Consider the following 20,268-nt stretch of genomic DNA (forward strand, 5'->3'; position numbering starts at 1 on the left):
CTCTGAAGGCATCTTCTGTTGCCATGAATCAGGGTTGGTCCCATATAGTTCACCAGATTGAGGTTGCACTGTAATATATCTGTTACATATATTATTTTCTTAATTTTGAAAGGTGGATTGCATTAATTCAAATTTAATAATGTTATACAAACTAATTTTTATCTGTATTAATATCTCTATAGGCCTATCGCTTCAAAGTTCTCATGTGAGCTCCAAGTGCAGCGCAACGAGTGCCAGGAGTCCTTGTACTCCACCGCCCTCACCAACTCCAGGAAAAGTCTCCCAGTTTCCGCACCAACCTAATACTACTCTTGTCACCATTACCATTTCCAACATAGACAAGAGATGCCCAGAATTTTACAGTAAATATGATGGGGTAGGTATGAGTCTAGTACTGTACTGTAATGCTGAGGTGGTGCGTGAAGAACCTAGGTTAGACATGGCAAAGATACCAAGGAGGTAGTAAAAGATGATCCCTTCTTCCATTGCTGGCTTTTCATTAAAAAAAAAAAGAACCATATGATAGCTTATTTTTTTAATATCCATAGTGTAATTGTGTGTGAGTTTCAAAGAGTTTTTCTGCTTCTAAGCTCAACCTGATGTTAGTCTTCACTGGTGGCTGTCTAGGCAACCTTGTAATGCTGCTTTTTATCCTGGAAACCAGCATATCATTTTAATCGAGTTTATTTCACAAATGTTTGTCCGATTTTCTGGGATGGTTTACCTCAGTGGCACCTCAGAGCTTATGCACTGGTACCCAGCCCCAACACTATCTCACCAGGCATCTCAAACTTTTACATGGCATTCTGGGAGCAGGGACCAGAATCCAGACCCAGTAACAGGTTGGGTTATCTTGAGATGAGGTTATCTTGAGATGATTTCGGGGCTTTAGTGTCCCCGCGGCCCGGTCCTCGACCAGGCCTCCACCCCCAGGAAGCAGCCTATGACAGCTAACACCCAGGTACCTATTTTACTGCTAGGTAACAGGGGCATAGGGTGAAAGAAACTCTGCCCATTGTTTCTCGCCGGCGCCCGGGATTGAACCCGGGACCACAGGATCACAAGTCCAGCGTGCTGTCCGCTCGGCCAACCGGCTCCCTGAGTGTGAGTGTGAGTGTGTCATACGCACACACACACACACACTGATGGAAAACCCTACCCAAAATGCCCTGATAGGCTCACCAAAGCTCAGCATGCAGATAAATGTTTGATATGAATGAATACCAAACAAAACTCAACTATCCCAAACACCCAAATAATTCCTTTGCTGCTTTCCTTTCCTGCCACCAGATAATTACTAATAAACCAAGGCTCCAGTACCACCCAGCCCTTCATTTTCATGCCTGAACGAATACCTTGAATCCTTGGGTAAACAAGGGAAACGGGAATAAAGGGAAAGCCACTGAGGGACCCCCCAATGACTGGTGTTTTATTATATTCTACTCAATGCTCTTATTTCTAGGCTGGCCTTCTTAGTGGTTATTCAAAGCTTCTAACCCATGGCACCTTGGATGAGGAGTCATGCAACACATTTCTAAAACTAGATAAAAAAACTAAAAGAGAAATTGTGTGTTTAAGTCCTTCTTGTATAGAGAAGATAACCCTCAAGGGGCATAACCATGAATATTGACTTCCCTGAAGCTGTACCCGGAAGGGTGTGGGAAGCATTCAGGAATGTGAAACCTAACCCAAGCAGGGAAGGAAAAAGGAAAGACTGGAGAAATCCTACCACCAGCATTGAACGGAGTACAATAAGTCTGGGAACAATACTGAAAAACAAAGAGGGTACCAGAAGAATAACCTTGCTACCTCAGCAGAAGCTTCAGTCACCTGCTGAAGCCTGCTAGGAGCCTGACAGCTGAGTGGACAGCGCTTGGGATTTGTAGTCCTAAGGTTCTGGGTTCGATCCCCGGTGGAGGTGGAAACAAATGGGCAGAGTTTCTTTCACTCTGATGGGGCTGTTCACCTAGCAGTAAATAGGTACCTGGGAGTTAGACAGCTGCTATGGGCTGCTTCCCGGGGATGTGTAACAAAAAGGAGGCCTGGTCGAGGACCAGGCCGCGAGGATGCTAAGCCCCGAAAATCATCTCAAGATAACCTCAAGATAACCATAAAACGGCAGTTAGTGGATGAAGAAGCTGCAAAAGCAAAGAGTTTTGTAGAAAACAAGCAGACTTATTCTTGGTAAGGAAGAAGAGGAGGCACCTACAACAATTGAATATTCTCCTGTCTACCACACAGTAGACAAGAGTGTGTGACCAGCAAGTCTGCAACCTGGAAGCTACAGGAAGAATAACATGATGTAGCTGATACTGTACAGATACCCTACTGTTTAGGGCGCCTGACAGCTGGGTGGACAGCGCTTCAGGTTCGTAGTTCTCAGGTTCCGGGTTCGTTCCCCGGTGAAGGCGGAGACAAATGGGCAAAATGTTTCTTTCACTCTGATGCCCCTGTTACCTAGCAGTAAATAGGTACCTGGGAGTTAGACAGCTGCCACAGGCTGATTCCTAGGGGGGTATATAACAAAAAGGAGGCCTGGTCGAGGACCGGGCCATGGGGACGCTAAGCCCCGAAATCATCTCAAGATAACCCCAAGAAGTCTAGCCCAGATGGAGGGCATCCACCCAGTTGTACCCATCCGTCATCCGTGCTTACCTATGAGTGACAATTGGGAGTGAGTTCTAGCTCTTTATGCCTTGCCTCCTAGCCATTCATATCAGGTGTGCTAATTACCCCTCTCAACATTAACATTTTCTTCATATTTCTTTTCAAAATTGTGGATGTAATTAGCTTTAACAATCTCTTCCTTCAATGCATTTCACTTGCCTACCACTCATACAAGGAATGAGAATTTTCTTCCATCTCTTCAACTTGGTTGCATGTCCAGTTTCCACCAATGTCCCCTCCCTCAAAGAGCTTATGCCAAAAACTGTTAACTCCACATTAAGGCAAGCAGCTCCATCTGCATTCTTCAAATTTTTCACATTCTTCTTTTCGCATTCTTTCACAACTTTTTGGGAAAGAATTCCTGTCCCACCTGTGCAGAATTCCTCTGCAAGGAAGACCCTAACCAATAGAATGTTTACATTTCTGAGGATCTGGACCACCTGGTTAACCTGGTCCCACAGTGAGAACGAAGTTCTGAAAAAATTGGGTTCTCCACTAGGACCTAAGGGGATAAGAATTATAAGACAGGCTAAAGAGGACAGCAGACAGGACTGTCAGATGTAAGCACACAAAAGTGTGACAAAACAGCCACTAACACTAACAAAAAGGGGCCTCGTAGCCTGGTGGATAGCGCGCAGGACTCGTAATTCTGTGGCGCGGGTTCGATTCCCGCACGAGGCAGAAACAAATGGGCAAAGTTTCTTTCACCCTATGCCCCTGTTACCTAGCAGTAAATAGGTACCTAGGTGTTAGTCAGCTGTCACGGGCTGCTTCCTGGGGGTGGAGGCCTGGTCAAGGACCGGGCCGCGGGGACACTAAAGCCCCGAAATCATCTCAAGATAACATTTGCTCCAATCTACTTGCAAACCACTATTAGGTACACATGGTCTGGGGGGTACCATTGAGAAGACCATCCCCAAAAAGTGTTTCACAAAGCTCAATTCTCTAGGTTGCTCAATCATATGATGTAAATCTCCATTTGTTTCCTCCTCCAGACAAACAGATTCATTGATGTTGACTTCAACAGTCTCAATACAGTCATCAATATCTCGTCATGGGTTATGGTTCTGGATTTCTTCAGTACTGATGCAGATGAAAATGTTCTCAACAGAACGTCTGGACAAGCTACGCCTGATACCACAAAGTTGGCTGGGCCTAAAAGTAAGTTATTTGCTGAAATATTTGCATAGACATTAAAGATCTTATATAAAGCATCTAAATGTTAATGTTTATTTTCACCATCAGGGAAATATTTATAATACGCCGGACCTGTCGGCGCCAGACATGGGGTCGGCTGATACTGTGGCATATGACAAATGATTGCAATGTTGACACTGAATGTTTCTATGATCATTTTTTTACTTTAGTTTATCCACTACCGTATTTATCTTGAATAACAAAATTTATGTAAATGTAATTTTCAAAAACATGGATTGAGTACATTACTAACTATAAGGATATTGTATTTAGGCTTATAGTGAAAATATATCAATAATTGTATGTATCAATGAATATAGATAACATTGAATGAAGGAATGCATCAATGAATATAGGTAGTAATGAATGAATGAACACATTAATGAATGAACTTATTAATGAATAAATTTATCAATAAATGAATGTATCAACAAATGAATACATGTATCATTGATTGAATTTATGTATTAATGAATGTACCAATGATTGAATATATATACAGTATGTATATATGTAATGTATGTATGAATATCATTGAATGAATGAAAGCCTTGTATGGGCCAATGTACCTTTTGCAATTTCTTTTTCTTATGTTCAAATGATGATAGGTTGACCGTGTATACTGTTACGTACTCCTAGCAGAATACGTATATAAATTTAAAATAAATATTATTTTATTTTATCATTGCATGTATATGTACACACATTGTGTTTTGGGTAAATTGTCGTGTGGTTTGGCAGCGTCAGTGGACAGGAGAGCGGTTGCCGTTGCACACGTCTATTACTTGATTGATACGGGAAAGCTGGACCTGTTCAGTTTGAGAGTTCCAGATGTCACTTTATTTTAGTTAGAAAATGTTTCATATACTGTAATTAAACAGGTGTCATTATACTTATATATTTTGTAAGTAACTATTATATGTAACTTGCAGTCTTATGTGTTTTGAGAACAAGTGGTTGTTCAATTAGTTTATAATATTAAAAAGTCCTTAGTTTCCATCCCTCATCCTGGGATGAGGCAGACGGGAGGTGAGAATGTGGGTGGCGACAGAGCGAGAGTTTAGTAGCTGAGCAGAAACCGGGGAGATAACACTTGTTGGAGTTAAGTCATTCTTTTATTCTAGCCATATAATTATTCTTAGTATTGATTTAATGTCTGGAAGTTACAGTGATATTTTTTAATGTGATATATTGTGACCATATAATCATCTGTTTGCCTTTGAGATTTATTTAATATAAATTATATACATATGCTTAGTCTTTATTCTTCAGTCCTATGAAGATTCTATTGTTGTGCTCATTACCTAGTAAGGGGTTATACTGGTGATTCGTTATTGAGAACAGCAGTTGTGTCGTATCCCTAGACTTATTAAAGTTTGGCTGCTGTAGGATCACGAGCCGTAACGTACGATAGGTAACATATACTTCACTAAAACTATCTCGTTGTGAAAACTGTATTATCATAGCTGTGACGATTACTGCATTAGCATAGTAACGCGCATGCCGATAACTGCATTTGTATAGACAGCCATCATGAGACAGCAGCACGATTATTCATGGGTCTAGGTTAGCTCCACTACATCCATGTAGAGCTGTAACTGTATTATCATATTAGCATCATGAGTATAGAAAATAGACAAAAATATGTAAAATCAATGTGTGATGAAAACTGCATTACTTTGAGAATCAACCTGTGACAATATCTGTACTTTAAGGTTTAAAATTCAAGAGCCCCATTTTTTATGGTGGGATGACTTGGTTTTATATAACTTGAAATCTTTTACCTGAGTACAGATTATGGTCCTGGCTTCCGGTAGGCCAGGGTGGTTCTCAGAGGCCTGGCACTATTTCCTAAGACTTGTTAATACCAGTGCTTAAGCTCAGGAAGCTACTGAGAGCCTAAATTGAAAAGGGCATTTCATTACATCACTGCAAACCCAACCACTTGGACTGGACGGTAGAGCGACGGTCTCGCTTCTTGCAGGTCAGCGTTCAATCCCCGATGGTCCAAGTGGTTGGTCACCAGTCCTTCCCTCCTCCCTATACCCGATCCTTATCCTCATACCCCTTCTAAGTGCTATATAGTTGTAATAGCTTAGCACTTTCTCTTGACCTTACCTTACCATCACTGCAATTCTTCTTGTACCTTACACAAGGTTCTAAAACTGTTCATATTGTTTCTCTCATATTTTTGTTGTGAAAGAAATCTTACCAACCCCCTGTGTATGGTAAAAGGTTCTAATATATTTGTAATTAAACTTAGTTTCAGAGGAACTGAATACAATCATGGAGATACAAGTGCACTCTCTCACTCTCATCCTCAACAAGACCGACTCTGAATTGGCCCGTGCTAGTATTTCTCAAGTCCTTGTTCGTTCGGTTGGATCTGAGGGCAATTTGACACTTACGGGTCGTTTGGGGTCGCTTTCTCTCATTGATTGCACTAGTCATGGACATTTGTACCGTGAAAAATTCATCACTGCTGGAAATGAAGCAATGACTTTCCAGATATTTAGGTAAGATCTACTTTTTTTTTTTTTTTTTTTTTTTTTTTTTTTAGTAATTATTAGTTACTGCATTTTGTACATTATTCTCAAATTTTGCTTCTTGGTCGAGTCAGTTTGAGTTGGCTTGATATAAATATTAGTATGACATTAATAAAATGTAATAGACGTCTGGAATAGTTTTCTAATTTCTTGCTTATTTAATTTAATGTTCTATCAAAGAGATTTGTCTATTTTTGACAAATTTCGATTGTCTAATAAAAAATCTTTTAATTTTCTGATTAGATGTTGAATTTGATAAATAAGAAGTACTGATTGAACTTAAAGCATCTTAGTTAATTATCAGTTATGCTTTGCTCTTTGCTATAAATATTGGACTAGGTACAATATTTATAGCATATTTATAGGTACAGGGGAGAATTTTGCTAAAGAACTTACTTCATGGGCTAGAATCATTTCTCCTTTAATGTCATTGTGTATTTTCAAGACGGCTTGTGCTGCTTGTCTGCTGGGAAAATTTAGGAAGGAATACTATACCACAGGCTTGGTTAAAGTCAAAATATAGGATACGATGTCCTTGTCAAAGCCCTTGTCTCCACAGCTGGAGACAAGGGCTCTGTATATTTGTACATAACATACAAGTTCATAATAGCGAGAGAGGAATATCATGGTATGTGTATACTATCTCTAATCTAAACATTGTTAATTGTATATTATAGTTTATATAAACTCAGGCGACAATGTTTTTCTCAATGGTAGAGAATACTTGCTCAAAACTTAATACCAATTCAGTACAGTAGTATATGAAGGTCAGAATTCAATCTAAAATGTTAATGTTTGATGGATATGATATATTAAATAAGTTGTGGGAGCCACTTAGTAGCATGTCTTCGCACCTTTTCCAGTTTGTTGATGTGCTTCTTAAGATATGGACACCGTACAACCACTGCACATTCTGTGTGTGTGTGTGTAAATGTTTGTCATTAATGACTTTATAAAAAAAACAGGATATAATTTCATTTTAAAGCAGTTATGGGATGTAATCTTAATACCCCTTCAATCATTCTTTCCACTTGTCTTTGGTCACAATATATATCACAGCATTTGTGTGCTATTTCATTTTTGATAGCATTTGTTGTTGTTATTATTATTATAAGTATGAATAGTTTAGATAACGGCAACATTTCTACAGATACGGCCATGAGGATCCTGACATGCAACGGGAATGTGATATTCGTGTCAAGTTGAAAATGTCGTCTGTGATGTACCTACATACTCAGCGCTTTGCATTAGAAATAACACAGTTTGTGCAAGAGTTCAACCAGCTGAGGTATATTGTGTCGAGATGGAGGGCTACAAGTGCTGGCCTTGAGGTAATTAATCCCTATTATTACTTCAATGATAAAAGCAACTAGTTTTATTCTATACAATATGTTGGTGGCAAAATTCACCAAGTTTAATAAAAAAATATACTAAAAAAAAAGGAGATGAAGACTAAATGTATGTGATTCTAGGTTAAGTGAAGGTAAATTCATAATAATATAACACATTTCTTGCAATTTGTGTTGGTCACTATCATGTTAAATCATTGATATGGCTGTCTCTGTTTTTCTTAATTTTTTATTCTTGAATTTAACATTGCAAAACTGGTACTGGTGATCTGTAGCTAGAGGCTAGTAGAGTTGGCTTACAACTGATTGGAACTGAGTTTGATTCCTGGGCTGGGCACATTTCCTTATACCCTATGTCATGCCTCTGTTAACCTAGCAGTAAGTAAGTATCTGGGAGTTAGTGACTGTTGGGGAAGGCATTCTGGGGAAGGTCGATCTTTGGCCAAGTGGAACCTTGGTAAGCCTACTAGGCTTCTTCTTCCCAACAATGGGAAACTACACCAATGTCAATGATTTGCATTATTTTTTCTGAGGGAAGCCCCTATGGCTTCCTGGAGCTTATCAGGCTAATGGATTTTATATTAGACCGGGACATTAGCTATGGAGTTCAGACCTACCAGGGACCATGAGCCTGAACCTGGCTCCTTCAGAGAGGTTTCAGGAAACAATGGCCCTAGAAAACCCCCCCCTGTGGTTGGGGGTTTTCCTTATTTGCCATCGACCGGGATTAAGCACCCAGAAAGTTAGGCATAACAAAACAAACCCCACTTGGTAAGAAACTAACAACAAAAACCGAACAGAGAGGTAGAACTCCCTTCAATCCCAAGGAAACAAAGAAACAAGCAATCAAGCAAACGTAACACACTACTGCCGCGCCGCTCGTCTGTGCAGCCCTCCCCGAGAGGGGGAGGGGGGGACCCCGGACCTCACCGCGCCGGCTGCATAGCACTCCAGTTCAAGCTAATGTCAACCGGAACAGATGCTTCTCTGGCCTCAATTTCCTAGGTGGTGTTTGCCTCTGTGGCGCTCACTGCAGTGTTATTGTGTGGAGGCCAGGAGTTCCTCATCAGTACCGGGGCTGCATGCGCTTAGGGGCTTCCTTTCCTTAGCGCCCTGCGAGTACTGCCCCTGTGTGTCAGGGTTATCTTCCCTGGGGCGTTTGCGACCCATTCCTGTAGGGGTTCTTGCTGCTTGGCATTTGCCTCGCCTTTGGGGCCAGCTGGGGCTTGGGGCCCTTGTTTGGCCCTGGGTAGGGACTGGTATCGTGCTGGTTGGGGCGTTCAGGTGTTATGCGACCTGCTACCTACGTAGCAACCGGTTCCTATTGCCTCTGGGGGATGGTGTACTTTTGCGGGGTTTTCTTTTCTTTTTCTTTAAATTTGCCTGGTGGGGGTCTGCCTGGCTATAGTTCCACTGGTAGTGTTTGGTGGCCCTCTACTAGGCCCCTGTGATTGTACACGTCCCAGAGGTTTTCAGTGTTAGCATCTACTCTTTGTTAGCTTGGGTGTTAACCGGTTAGCAACACCTTGCGCGGGCTTCCCATAGTTGTCACCCTATGGTCCCTGGAAAACCCTGTCGGGCCTCGGTGGACCCGTGGATGTGTCTTCCGGGTTCCAACTTGTCTTGTGCGGGTTCGTTGGTTGCTGTGCCCGTGTCTCAGGGTGACAGTCACCTGTTTTACTTCCGTCATGCTGCCTGTTGGGTCACAGACATCTTAACCTGGAGTCTTGCGAGTTGTGTTCTCTGCTTGTTCTCCAGTACTCTTCTGATGTCCTTATTGTTAGAGTACAGGCGGCATCCGCGTTACATGCCTTGTTAGGTTGCTGCAACACACAAGATTGGTTTCCCACCCGGATGCCCCGGGGCCTCCCCGTTTTGGTTAGGTGTTGTTCGCCCCTTTCCCCTTCCTGTTCCTGGCTCCTGACCATCTACGGATTTTGGGGTTGGGGCGGGGTTTGTTTGTGCAAAGACTCAGGCAGCTTCGGGGGTCTTCTGTTGCGGGTTCCCGGGGCTGTGGGGAATGTCCGCTTGCAGTTTTGGGGCTGCTTGTCCCTGCCTGGGTTTTCTGCTTTTTTTGGGCGGGGTTTTTTGTCCCTCTCGTTTGCTTGCTTCCCACATTTGCTGGTGTGTTTTCGGATCTATTGTGTCGGTCGCTGCTCCTTTGTTCTGGTGGCCATTTTCTTTCTACAGGTTGCTTCCCCACCTGGTCACCGGGGTGGTGCTGCGGTTTCTTTACCTCTGCCTGGGTGTGTAAGCTTGCGTTTTGGGGGTGTTTTTCACCTCCTTCAGGGGTTTTTATCCTCCTGTTGCCATTTCTTTGCTTTTTCTGTGGTGTTCTGCTCTTCATCTTTTCCTCTGAGAATGCTTGTGTGTTGGTTTTTACACCAGTTTTTGCGTTTTCTGTCTGTTGGAGTCTGGGCCCTAGGATTTGGCCTGTCCCCTTGTCTGTTTATGCTTGCTCCCACATCTTGTGTCCCTCGGTTTTCGGTCCGTTTTGCTTGTTTGCTTGTTTCTTTGTTTCCTTGGGATTGAAGGGAGTTCTACCTCTGTTTGGTTTTTGTTGCTAGTTTCTGACCATGTTGGGTTTGTTTTGTTATGCCTACCTTTCTGGGTGCCTAACCCCGGTCGATAGCAGATAAGGAAAACCCCCAACCACATTGGGGGTTTTCCAGGGCCATTGCTCCCTGAAACCTCTCTGAAGGGGCCAGGTTCTGGTGCTGGTCCCTGGTAGGGCTGAACTCATTAGCTAATGTCCCGGTCTAATATTAAATACATTATCCTGATAAGCTCCAGGGGAGTGCCTCCGGGGCTCACCCAGAAAATGACGTTTCATTACATTCAACGCTGGTTTTGTTCCTTTGTGTTTTAACTATCTTCATTTCCTTTTCATGTCATGTTTTTATTGAATTAGCCAGTTTTAGATAAATAGTGAATATTTAAATTTTATTTACAGGTAGCTGACTATAGCAGAGGTTCCCGCGTTTCCTTAGACATTAGTGCTGGTTCACCTGTCATATTCATGCCTATGTCAAGCTGTTCAGAAACTTTAATGGTTGCTGACCTTGGGAGCTTGACCATCTCTAATAAGTTTCTTTGGGCTGGTTCTAAAGGAACCATTAGTCAGGTGAGTGATTACAAAAAATGAGAACCCAGTCATCATGTTAATATTAAGTGTTACTTTGAATGAATCACAGCAAGTGACACATGTTAATTAGGGATCCCCTCATGATGCCTGAACTGTTTTGTCAACATGTATGTAATTCTTTTGATTTGCAGTTGTCCCTGTATTGATCTATTTCCCTTGTGCTCATACCTCCCCACCGCATCAAAGTGAAAAGTTTGGTAATAGTGATAAAGTAATTACCTAAGTGTAGTTACAGGGACTCGTGGTGTCTCGTCTTCCCAGTAATTTTTGTCACATAACACGTTGAAACTACCGATGGTTTTGGCCTCCATTACCCTCTCACTTAACTTATTCCAACTGTTTACCATCTACAAAGAACTTTCTAATATTTTTTCAGCATCTTTGTTTTCTTAGCTTGAATCTACGACCTCTTGTTCCTGACATTGCAGTTTTTCAAGAATTCCTCTGTTAAGTTTATCGATTCCTGTTACTATTTGTATGTAATGATCATATATTCTCTTTTTCTTCTATCTTACAGCTTTGGAAAATTCAGCACCTCTAGCCTCTCTCATAGCTCATGTATTTTTGTTCTGGAAGCCATTTAATAGCATGTTTTGCACCTTTTCCAGTTTATTGTTGTGCTAGAGATATGGACACCATTCAACTGGTACACATGCCAGTCTTGGTCTCATGAAGATTGTGAACAATTTCTTGACTATTAATGATTCTGAAGTTAGTGTTGCATAGGCACCTCAACTAGTGATCTTTATGTGGTACTCGGATGACAGTTTACTATCCAGAACCACCCCTAGATCTCCTTCTTTGTACGTGTTCTTTAAAGTCTTTTCACATACAGTAATTTGTAGGTTATGTGTGACCTGCTCGATACCTGCTTGATGGGGTTCTGGGAGTTCTTCTACTCCCCAAGCCTGGCCTCGGGCCAGGCTTGACTTGTGAGAGCTTGGTCCACCAGGCTGTTGCTTGGAGCGGCCCACAGGCCCACATATTCACCACAGCCCGGTTGGTCCGGTACTCCTTGAAGAAAACAATCTAGTTTTCTCTTGAAGATGTCCACGGTTGTTCCGGTAATATTTCTTATGCTCGCTGGGAGGGTGTTGAACAACCGCGGACCTCTGATGTTTATACAGTGTTCTCTGATTGTGCCTATGGCACCTCTGCTCTTCACTGGTTCTATTCTGCATTTTCTTCAATATCATTCACTCCAGTATGTTGTTATTTTACTGTGTAGATTTGGGACCTGGCCCTCCAGTATCTTCCTCCTATTCTACCTATTTTCTCCTATTCCACATTCCATAATGTGGCATTTATTCAAGTTGAATTTCATCTGTCAAGTGTATGTATGTACTCGCCTAGTTGTGCTTCTGGGGATTACGCTTCGGTTCTTTGGTCCCGCCTCTCAACTGTCAGTCAACTGATATACAGGTTCCTGAGCCTATTGGGCTCTCATACAGTATATCTACATTTGAAACTATGTACAGAATCTGCCTCCACCACATCACTGCCTAGTGCATTCCATTTGTTAACTACTCTGACACTAAAAAAGTATTTTCTAGCATCCCTGTGGCTCATTTGGGTACTAAGTTTCCACCTGTGTTCAATTATTCATGTACTGCCTGTGCTAAGTAGTTTATCTACCCCATCAATTCATCTGAGAATTTTATAGGTGGTGATCATGTCTCCCCCTAACTATTGTGCCTTTCAGAGTCATGAAGTTTAGTTTCAGTAATCTTTCCTCGTAACTCATATCCATCAGCTCAGAGACCAGCCTGGTGACATGCCTCTGAATCTTTTTTAACTTAGTTTTGTGTTTGACTAGATAAGGACGCCACACTGGAGCCACATACTCCAGTATTGGTCTGACATACGAAGTATACAAGTTCTGAATGATTCCTTACACAAGTTTCTGAAGGCAGTTCTTGTGTTTGCCAGTCTTGCATATGCCGCTGATTATATGCCTGTGTGTGTGTGCATTTGATTTGTATTAATATTCATTAGTAATGATTCATCATTTTAATAGGTGCAGCGTCAGAACTTGGAGGAAAGACTTAGGGGTCAGCAGGGGACTCCCTCCACCAGGTCCAGTTCTAGGTGGGTGATTAATAAGGATTAACATATTTATTAATTCATTTTATGAAGATTATTTTAAGATTTTCTTTAATGCCTCTCTAATATATGTAATAAGATGCATGCTCTTCCAATGCAGAATGTCTGTCTGCCTTATCTAGTATGATCCTTTCTTATAGGACCAGAAAATTAACATGAACATGATCCTAGTTGTGTGCACTTCCATTAGGATTATTTAACACTATATTGGAATTTATTTATTTGAAAGCAAGCTTTATAATGACCTTAAACAAGCAAAAGTTGAAAATTGTATCCTGTAATGAAGGAATTTTATTGGTCATGAACTGATCAATGTCAAAAAGAGGAACATGCATGAAATCTGTGATTCTTTCAATTATTAAACTATTATATTGTTGGGTGATATTCCTGTAACCATGTTCTTTATTATAATAATAATAGTGTATATTTCCTTCTTAAGATCACTCGACCCGCGATCTCGATCACGCAGCCGACATAGAGACACAGGTCTCTCGTTTCCAAGTGATTCTGAAGCCGAAGGAGACCAAAGACAGCAGACAGTCACAAGCAACAGCTCTAAATTACAAAAGTGCCTTTTAGATGTTATGTATATTGACTTGGTAAACATGGACATTTACACGAGCATTAGATTATCAAAAATACCATTTAACTCAAAAGTGAGAGAAAAAGAGCACCCTTCAACATTTGCAGAAAAGGAAAAACAAGAAGCGAGTAAAAGCAAAGGAAGCAGTAGTTCTGGTGAAAATGTTGAATGGATTTTTGGATCGTACAGTGTCATGCGACAAGGAGTTTCCATGCTGCAGGAAAAATGCGCTTTCAAGTTACAAGTAGAAAGAAACCTTGATACAGCACTTAGTCATGCAGGTTTGTAGCGTTTGCTTTGTTTCTATACTAAATATTAACAACTTTGTTAATCATTGTTCCTTCTTTCATGTCTTAACTTTTAGGCATTGATTTATAAATTATTAAAATTTTCAGTATCTTAAAAAAATTGGATTGATATTATTTTACCTAATTTAAGGCCAATTTTAAGATCGTCCACATATTACATGGTATAGTATAATACTTAAGAATACTTTAGTAATATGAAAACTTACAAAGTTTGTATTGACTCATTAACTTAGAGTAAAGAAAAACTTTTAATGTTCACATTTTTTCTGTGGGGAGCCCCTACGGCTCCCTGGAGCTTATCGGGCTAATGTATGTTATATTAGACCGGGACATTAGCTAAGGACCACAGCCCGGTTTGTCCAGCACCCTTTGAAGAAAACTATCTAGTTTTCTCTTGAAGATGTCCACCGTTGTTCTGGCAATATTTCTTATACGTGCTGGGAGGATGTTGAACAACCGTGGACCTCTGATGTTTATACAGTGTTCTTTGATTGTGCCTATGGTACCCCCTGCTCTTCACTGGTTCTATTCTACATTTTCTTCCATATCGTTCACTCCAGTATGTTGTTATTTTACTGTGTAGATTTGGGATCTGGCCCTCCAGTATTTTCCACGTGTATATTATTTTATATCTTTTGTCTTCTTTCAGCGAGTACATTTGGAGAGCTTTGAGACGATCCCAATAATTTAGGTGGTTTATCGCATCTATGTATGCATATATATATTCTCTGTACTCCCTCTATTTTAGCAATCTCTCTTGCTCTGAAAGGGGAAGTGAGTACTGAGCAGTACTCAAGACGAGACCGCACAAGTGATTTGAATAGTACAATTATTGTGATGGGATCCCTGGATTTGAAAGTTCTCATAGTCCATCCTGTCATTTTTCTGGCTGACGCAATATTTGCTTGATTATGATCCCTAAACGTTAGGTTGTCAGACATTATTATTCCCAAATCCTTTACATGCTGCTTTCTTACTACTGTATGGGCAAATCTGATTGTGTTTTATACCCTGTATTATGTTTAATGTCCTCATTTTTATGGTACCTGAGTACCTGGAATTTATCACTGTTAAACATCATGTTCTTTTCTGCTACCCAGTTGAAAACTTTATAAATATCTGTTTGAAGTTTTTCAATGTCTTCAGTAGAGGTAATTTTCATACTTAGTTTTGTGTCGTCTGAAAAGGATAGTATGAAGCTGTGACTTTTGTCACAGCTGTATCATGCTGTATTTGCTGTATTTTTGTCTATATCTGATATGAAAATAAGGAAAAATAATGGTGCAAGAACTGTGCCCTAACTTACAGAGCTTTTAACTGCACTTGGACTCGATTTTATATGGTTGATTGTTACTCTTTGTGTTCTGTTCGACAAATTTAAGTATCCACTGTCCTACTTTACCAGTTATTCCCATTGACCTCATTTTGTGTGCTATGACTTCATGGTCACATTTATTGAATGCCTTTGCAAAATCCGTGTATACCACATCTGCATTCTGTTTTTCTTCTAATGCCTCAGTGATTTTGTCGTATTGGTCAAGTAGCTGTGAGAGGCATGATCTTCCCGCTCTAAATCCATGCTGGCTTGGGTTGTGGAGGTCATTGGTCTCCATGAAACTGTTGATTTGTATGACCATATATATATATATATGTGATACAGATGGTCTTTCCTGTCCTGTGTGCTTAGGAAGTGTCTTGAGCTTGCACTTAAATTAGCATAACTATTTCCCTGTTGTCTGCCATATTAAACTTCCCTGTCCTCTTGGAAACATGCTATAGCTAAAGCTGATGTTTAAAAAGAATCTGTAGAAAAGAATATTAGGTGACATGAGTTTCTCAAGAGAGAGTATTTGATATGTTTGGATTTGACATTTCAAGAGGAGAACTTTACACTATGAAGCAGTTGAGTACTGATGTAGATGACTTGGTGTGTGGTGGTGTCATTTCCTGTCAAGTTGAGTCTTGTGCAAGATAGCATGACTGGATGAGCGGCATATTTCAATATCTTTAATCTTCTCTTCTTATTTTAATCTCATATCTTGGCTGATGTCTCCACTCATCAATACTGTATAAGACATGGCAAAATGATAATTATGATCAGTCAATATGTGAATGTTGTTTTAATCTGAAATATTGATCTATAAAAGGCAATGCTGAAGGTGTATTTGAACATTTTATTATTTGTTGCAGTTTCTGATAAGTTGACAGATGGATGGTGGAATAATATGGAATTGAAGTAAACTTTGACTTTGTGTTTCAGTGGCAGATATTAGTGTCCATGGAATGATGAAGAAGGTCCATGCTACCATTGATACCTTAAACTACAAGTTAATACGAGGGCTTTTACTTTATAACTTGGGAGAACCCCTTCCATCTCTACCTGCCCATCTTTATCATTCACAACCTCAGGAGGTAAGCTCATCAGTTTATGGCTGGTAATTAAGCATATGACTTTTTTTAAAAGACTTGCCATATGCTTTTAAACAGTGAATTATGCCATTCAGACATGATTCATTTTGTGGAGGGTGAGGCAACCTGAGACACACAGATGGATGGAGCTCCGTGGAGACTGTGGGACCAGAGGTAGTTAACCCTTAAACTGCGCAACGCGCCTGCAGGCTCACGTCTGGTTTGCGCAACGCGCCTCCGGATATTTGTATTTTTCACGTTCCATTCAAAACTCCCACGGCTACATGGGGTTCACATCAGCTTCCTCAGGGCTCTTGTAAACAGATGCCATCTTTAAAAAAAATCGTGGTCCACATTCCCGGGTGTGGGAGCCTCAGTAGTGTGTGAGCAACCAAGGCTGGCGCTCGCAGCATGAGCGCACAGCACTGCTGTTCAGCATGTGACCACAGCATCGCCTAATAATGTCAAAATATATATATATATAACTTGTATTATTTAGCTATGATAGTGTTATATTAGAGCCTGAGTGTGATAATGACTGGGTACAATGTTCAAATATCAGTGATTCAATGCTGTTCACGATGCTCACAGCGGTAGCCACAGCATTATTTCGTTCATCAAGGAATCTTCAGATGATTTCTTAGGTTCCTTTTCAAAATAAACATATGGTCAATTATTCATTTACAGGAATTAGGGACCAGGATTGTGATAATAGCAGGATTGTGGTTATAATTAGCATTGTGCGTAGTATTGTGGAAGGAGGAATTTTGATGAGGGAGGGAGGGCGAGAATTGAGGTAGCCTCATCGTGTGTGTGTTGCTGCCACTCTTTTTTTGCTCACCATACTAGCTTAGTGGTTCACTATGGGCAACACATATGTATATGGGTATATATAGTGTAAGAACAGCAACAGGAGAATGTTGAGAGGAGCTATTTTGGTGAGGGAGGTGACGTAATCGTAGCGTCATCTGCTGTGTGATTTTTCATGCAGTGTATAGTGGCCACTGTACTGTTTGGACACAATATCGGCTTACTTGCATAGTTCTGGTAAATAAAACATGTAGATAGGTATATAGAACATGTGTAATAAGAACTATAACAATATGGTGGGAGGAGCAATGTTGGCGAGTAAGATGTTGGAGTGAGGGAGACTGGCTGGGTGTTGCTGCTCTCACTAGAGGTGTTCTGAATGTGTTCATGGCCAAATGCTCCTATTGGCCCATACGAGGCAGCTGCTGTTGGCCCATACAAGGCAGCTGCTGTTGGCCCATACGAGGCAGCTGCTGTTGGCCAATACGAGGCAGCTGCTATTGGCCCATACGAGACAGCTGCTATTGGCCCATACGAGGCAGCTGCTATTGGCCCATACAAGGCAGCTGCTGTTGGCCCATACGAGGCAGCTGCTATTGGCCCATAAGGGGCAGCTGCTATTGGCCCATACGGGGCAGCTGCTATTGGCCCATACGAAGCAGCTGCTACGCGGTGTTCTGAATGTGTTGATGGTGAATGTATATAGTGTGTGACAGTGTATAGTGTGTAAATAGATTGTATATATACACAAATTAGCATGATACATAGTAAATATGTGCTGCATATGTGTACACAAGTTTCATGCACGTAACACAGTGTCTACGGACAGTACGGATGTTGTACTGCGATATTATAGTGTACGTGTTCATTATACATTGGATTGGCACATAAAACAATGAAAATGTATTTGGAAAGGTGCGCAAAAAATGAACGAAAATATATTCGCGGCAACTCGCGCGCCCCGCCCCGAGCGCCCCACCGCCCCCGAGAGCTTACGGCATGGGCGCACGGGGAATGATGACGTCACGCCCCAACTTCCGGACCCCATAGCAGCCAAAGTAAGTACAATTTCGACTTTTTTTTTACATACCCATACTGAGGGAAGGGTTTTTGACACTTTAAAAAGAAAAAATAATTTTTTCCAGAGAATTTATTTCCTGCGCACTGCGGGGGTGTCACATTTGGAGGCAACGCAGTTAAGGGGTTAAGTAGGTCAGTGGAAATCAACATATTTTAATAAAAAAAAAAAAATTTACTAAGAGAAGCAAAAGGTATAAAAAAGGTTCCATAATTAAAATGCAATATGAAAAAGTGGACAATGACAACTAGAATCATTTATTTTAGCGAATAATTATATAAACAAGTAAAAATACAAACAGAATTTAAAGTGACTCGAGTTAAAGAAGACGGCCTAGATTATGGGGCACCAAAAAGAAAACGTGTTTGCCTGGAAAAAATAAACTTTGTAATATGAAACAACACAAAACAACAACTTGAACCATGTTATTTAGTAAATATTTAATTAAAAGCAATTAAAAGACAAATAAAAAATGTGAACTAATCAAAAAGCAGAAAGAAATGACCTTGATAAATGGTAGAGTAAATTGAACCTAAATTTGACCTAGAAAGATTAAAATTTATAAAAAAAATTTACAGACAAAAATGGATCTATCTTAGAAACAATTAATATTCAAAATATTATATCTATTGAAGGACACTTCTATTATATTTCTGTTTATGAAACAATTGCTATGAGCTGAGCAATTGTCATTGGCTCAATCATTTAAATGGTCTGTGACGTTCTTCAGTAGGCGAGTTGCACCTAACTTGGGGTCACGGGACTTGGCAGGGTGAGCCTGGTAGAGGGTATCAAGATGTCTGTCAGGGGGCGGCTATCTGGTTTTGATGTTGTAGAGGGTGTGCTGTAGCATGTTGACTTTGAAAGTATGAGGAAGAGGCAGCTTTCTAATGCTATGCAGGGGAATTACATGACAGGTCACACAAACTAAGATGTTTGAAGAGAGCATTTGATTTTTGTCTAGCCCTAACAGAGGACTAGACAATGTGACACATGCTGTGCCATTGCTGTTCACCTAGCAGTAAATAAGTACCTGGGAGTTAGACAGCTGGTACGGGCTGCTTCCTGGGGACGTGTAATAAAAAGGAGGCCTGGTCGATGACTAGGCCGCAGGAACGCTAAGCACTGAAATCATCTCAAGGTAACCCTGAAGATAACCACATGTTTCGTTTTTCTTCCCTGACCATTATAATCATGATCTCTCTCAACAAGGTACAGTATATGATAAACACAGCCATCTTAACACTTTGGTGAGTTTCTTATCAACAAATTTGTCACTGTACTTCCATTTTAAAAATCACATTGACATTTAAGAAATTCATTACCAATGTTGTTTTTACAAATGGAAGTACTGTATTGTACAATGAAATTTTTTTTGATCAGAAACATGTGTTCACCCTGAGATAGAAATGATACAAATTTGTTTGTTGTTAAATGGGAAATTGCATTATGGAGCATGAAGTTCTTTTTTAATTGCAAAAGTAAAATTTTATTCATTTATTTTCAGCCTAGGCCTACACCAGAATGTGTTTGGACTGGTCTTAACATCATTCTCAACCTGGACAATGTGACTCTGGAGATAGAAAGTGTGCAGGAAGGCAGTGCTCAGGCTAAGTCTTGCACTCCTCTTGTTTGTGTCAATTTTATCAGTTCCAAACTCACATATGAGAGTTTCTCCGATGGATCCAAAGACGTTGACCTGGTTTCCCAAGAAATTCTTCTTAGTGACACTAGATTTGAGGGTATGGGGAAATTCCACAATTTAATTTCATTACTATATTCTAGTGAGATTTATATATATATAAAATATTTAATTTCCTTTATATTAAAAAATTAATGAATACCATATTCTGTGTAAAATTGTGTAAATTATGTTTGAATGGTATGAAAATCAGTGTTTTCACTTTTGACAGGTTTCCCAGTGAACAAACGATCAAACATTTTCACAAACATTTTGCAGCCTACACCTTCAAAGAGTGCAAAAAATAGCAGCCAACTTCAAGCAGAAGTTCATTTCAGGTACTCTGTTAGGGCGTAGTGTTGAATAACAGAATACATAATTCATGATTATCT

At 40.5% G+C, this 20,268-nt stretch overlaps 1 protein-coding gene across 8 annotated transcripts in view; it reads left to right on the top strand.

Moving 5' to 3' along the window:
• Vps13D (vacuolar protein sorting 13D) overlaps positions 1-20,268 on the top strand; it is a 249,867-nt gene that overhangs the window by 78,779 nt on the left and 150,820 nt on the right. For all 8 annotated transcript variants that reach the window (XM_069324372.1, XM_069324377.1, XM_045763846.2 and 5 more), the window contains 10 exons: positions 183-376; positions 3,663-3,828; positions 6,128-6,380; positions 7,561-7,741; positions 10,713-10,883; positions 12,922-12,992; positions 13,447-13,871; positions 16,159-16,310; positions 19,703-19,937; positions 20,109-20,214. In XM_069324372.1, coding sequence (XP_069180473.1) covers positions 183-376; positions 3,663-3,828; positions 6,128-6,380; positions 7,561-7,741; positions 10,713-10,883; positions 12,922-12,992; positions 13,447-13,871; positions 16,159-16,310; positions 19,703-19,937; positions 20,109-20,214 — 1,954 coding nt within the window. The remainder of the gene's footprint in view (positions 1-182; positions 377-3,662; positions 3,829-6,127; positions 6,381-7,560; positions 7,742-10,712; positions 10,884-12,921; positions 12,993-13,446; positions 13,872-16,158; positions 16,311-19,702; positions 19,938-20,108; positions 20,215-20,268) is intronic.

The sequence above is a fragment of the Procambarus clarkii genome, chromosome 14, assembly GCF_040958095.1.
Source record: "Procambarus clarkii isolate CNS0578487 chromosome 14, FALCON_Pclarkii_2.0, whole genome shotgun sequence".
In the NCBI taxonomy this organism is placed as follows: Eukaryota; Metazoa; Arthropoda; class Malacostraca; order Decapoda; family Cambaridae; genus Procambarus; species Procambarus clarkii.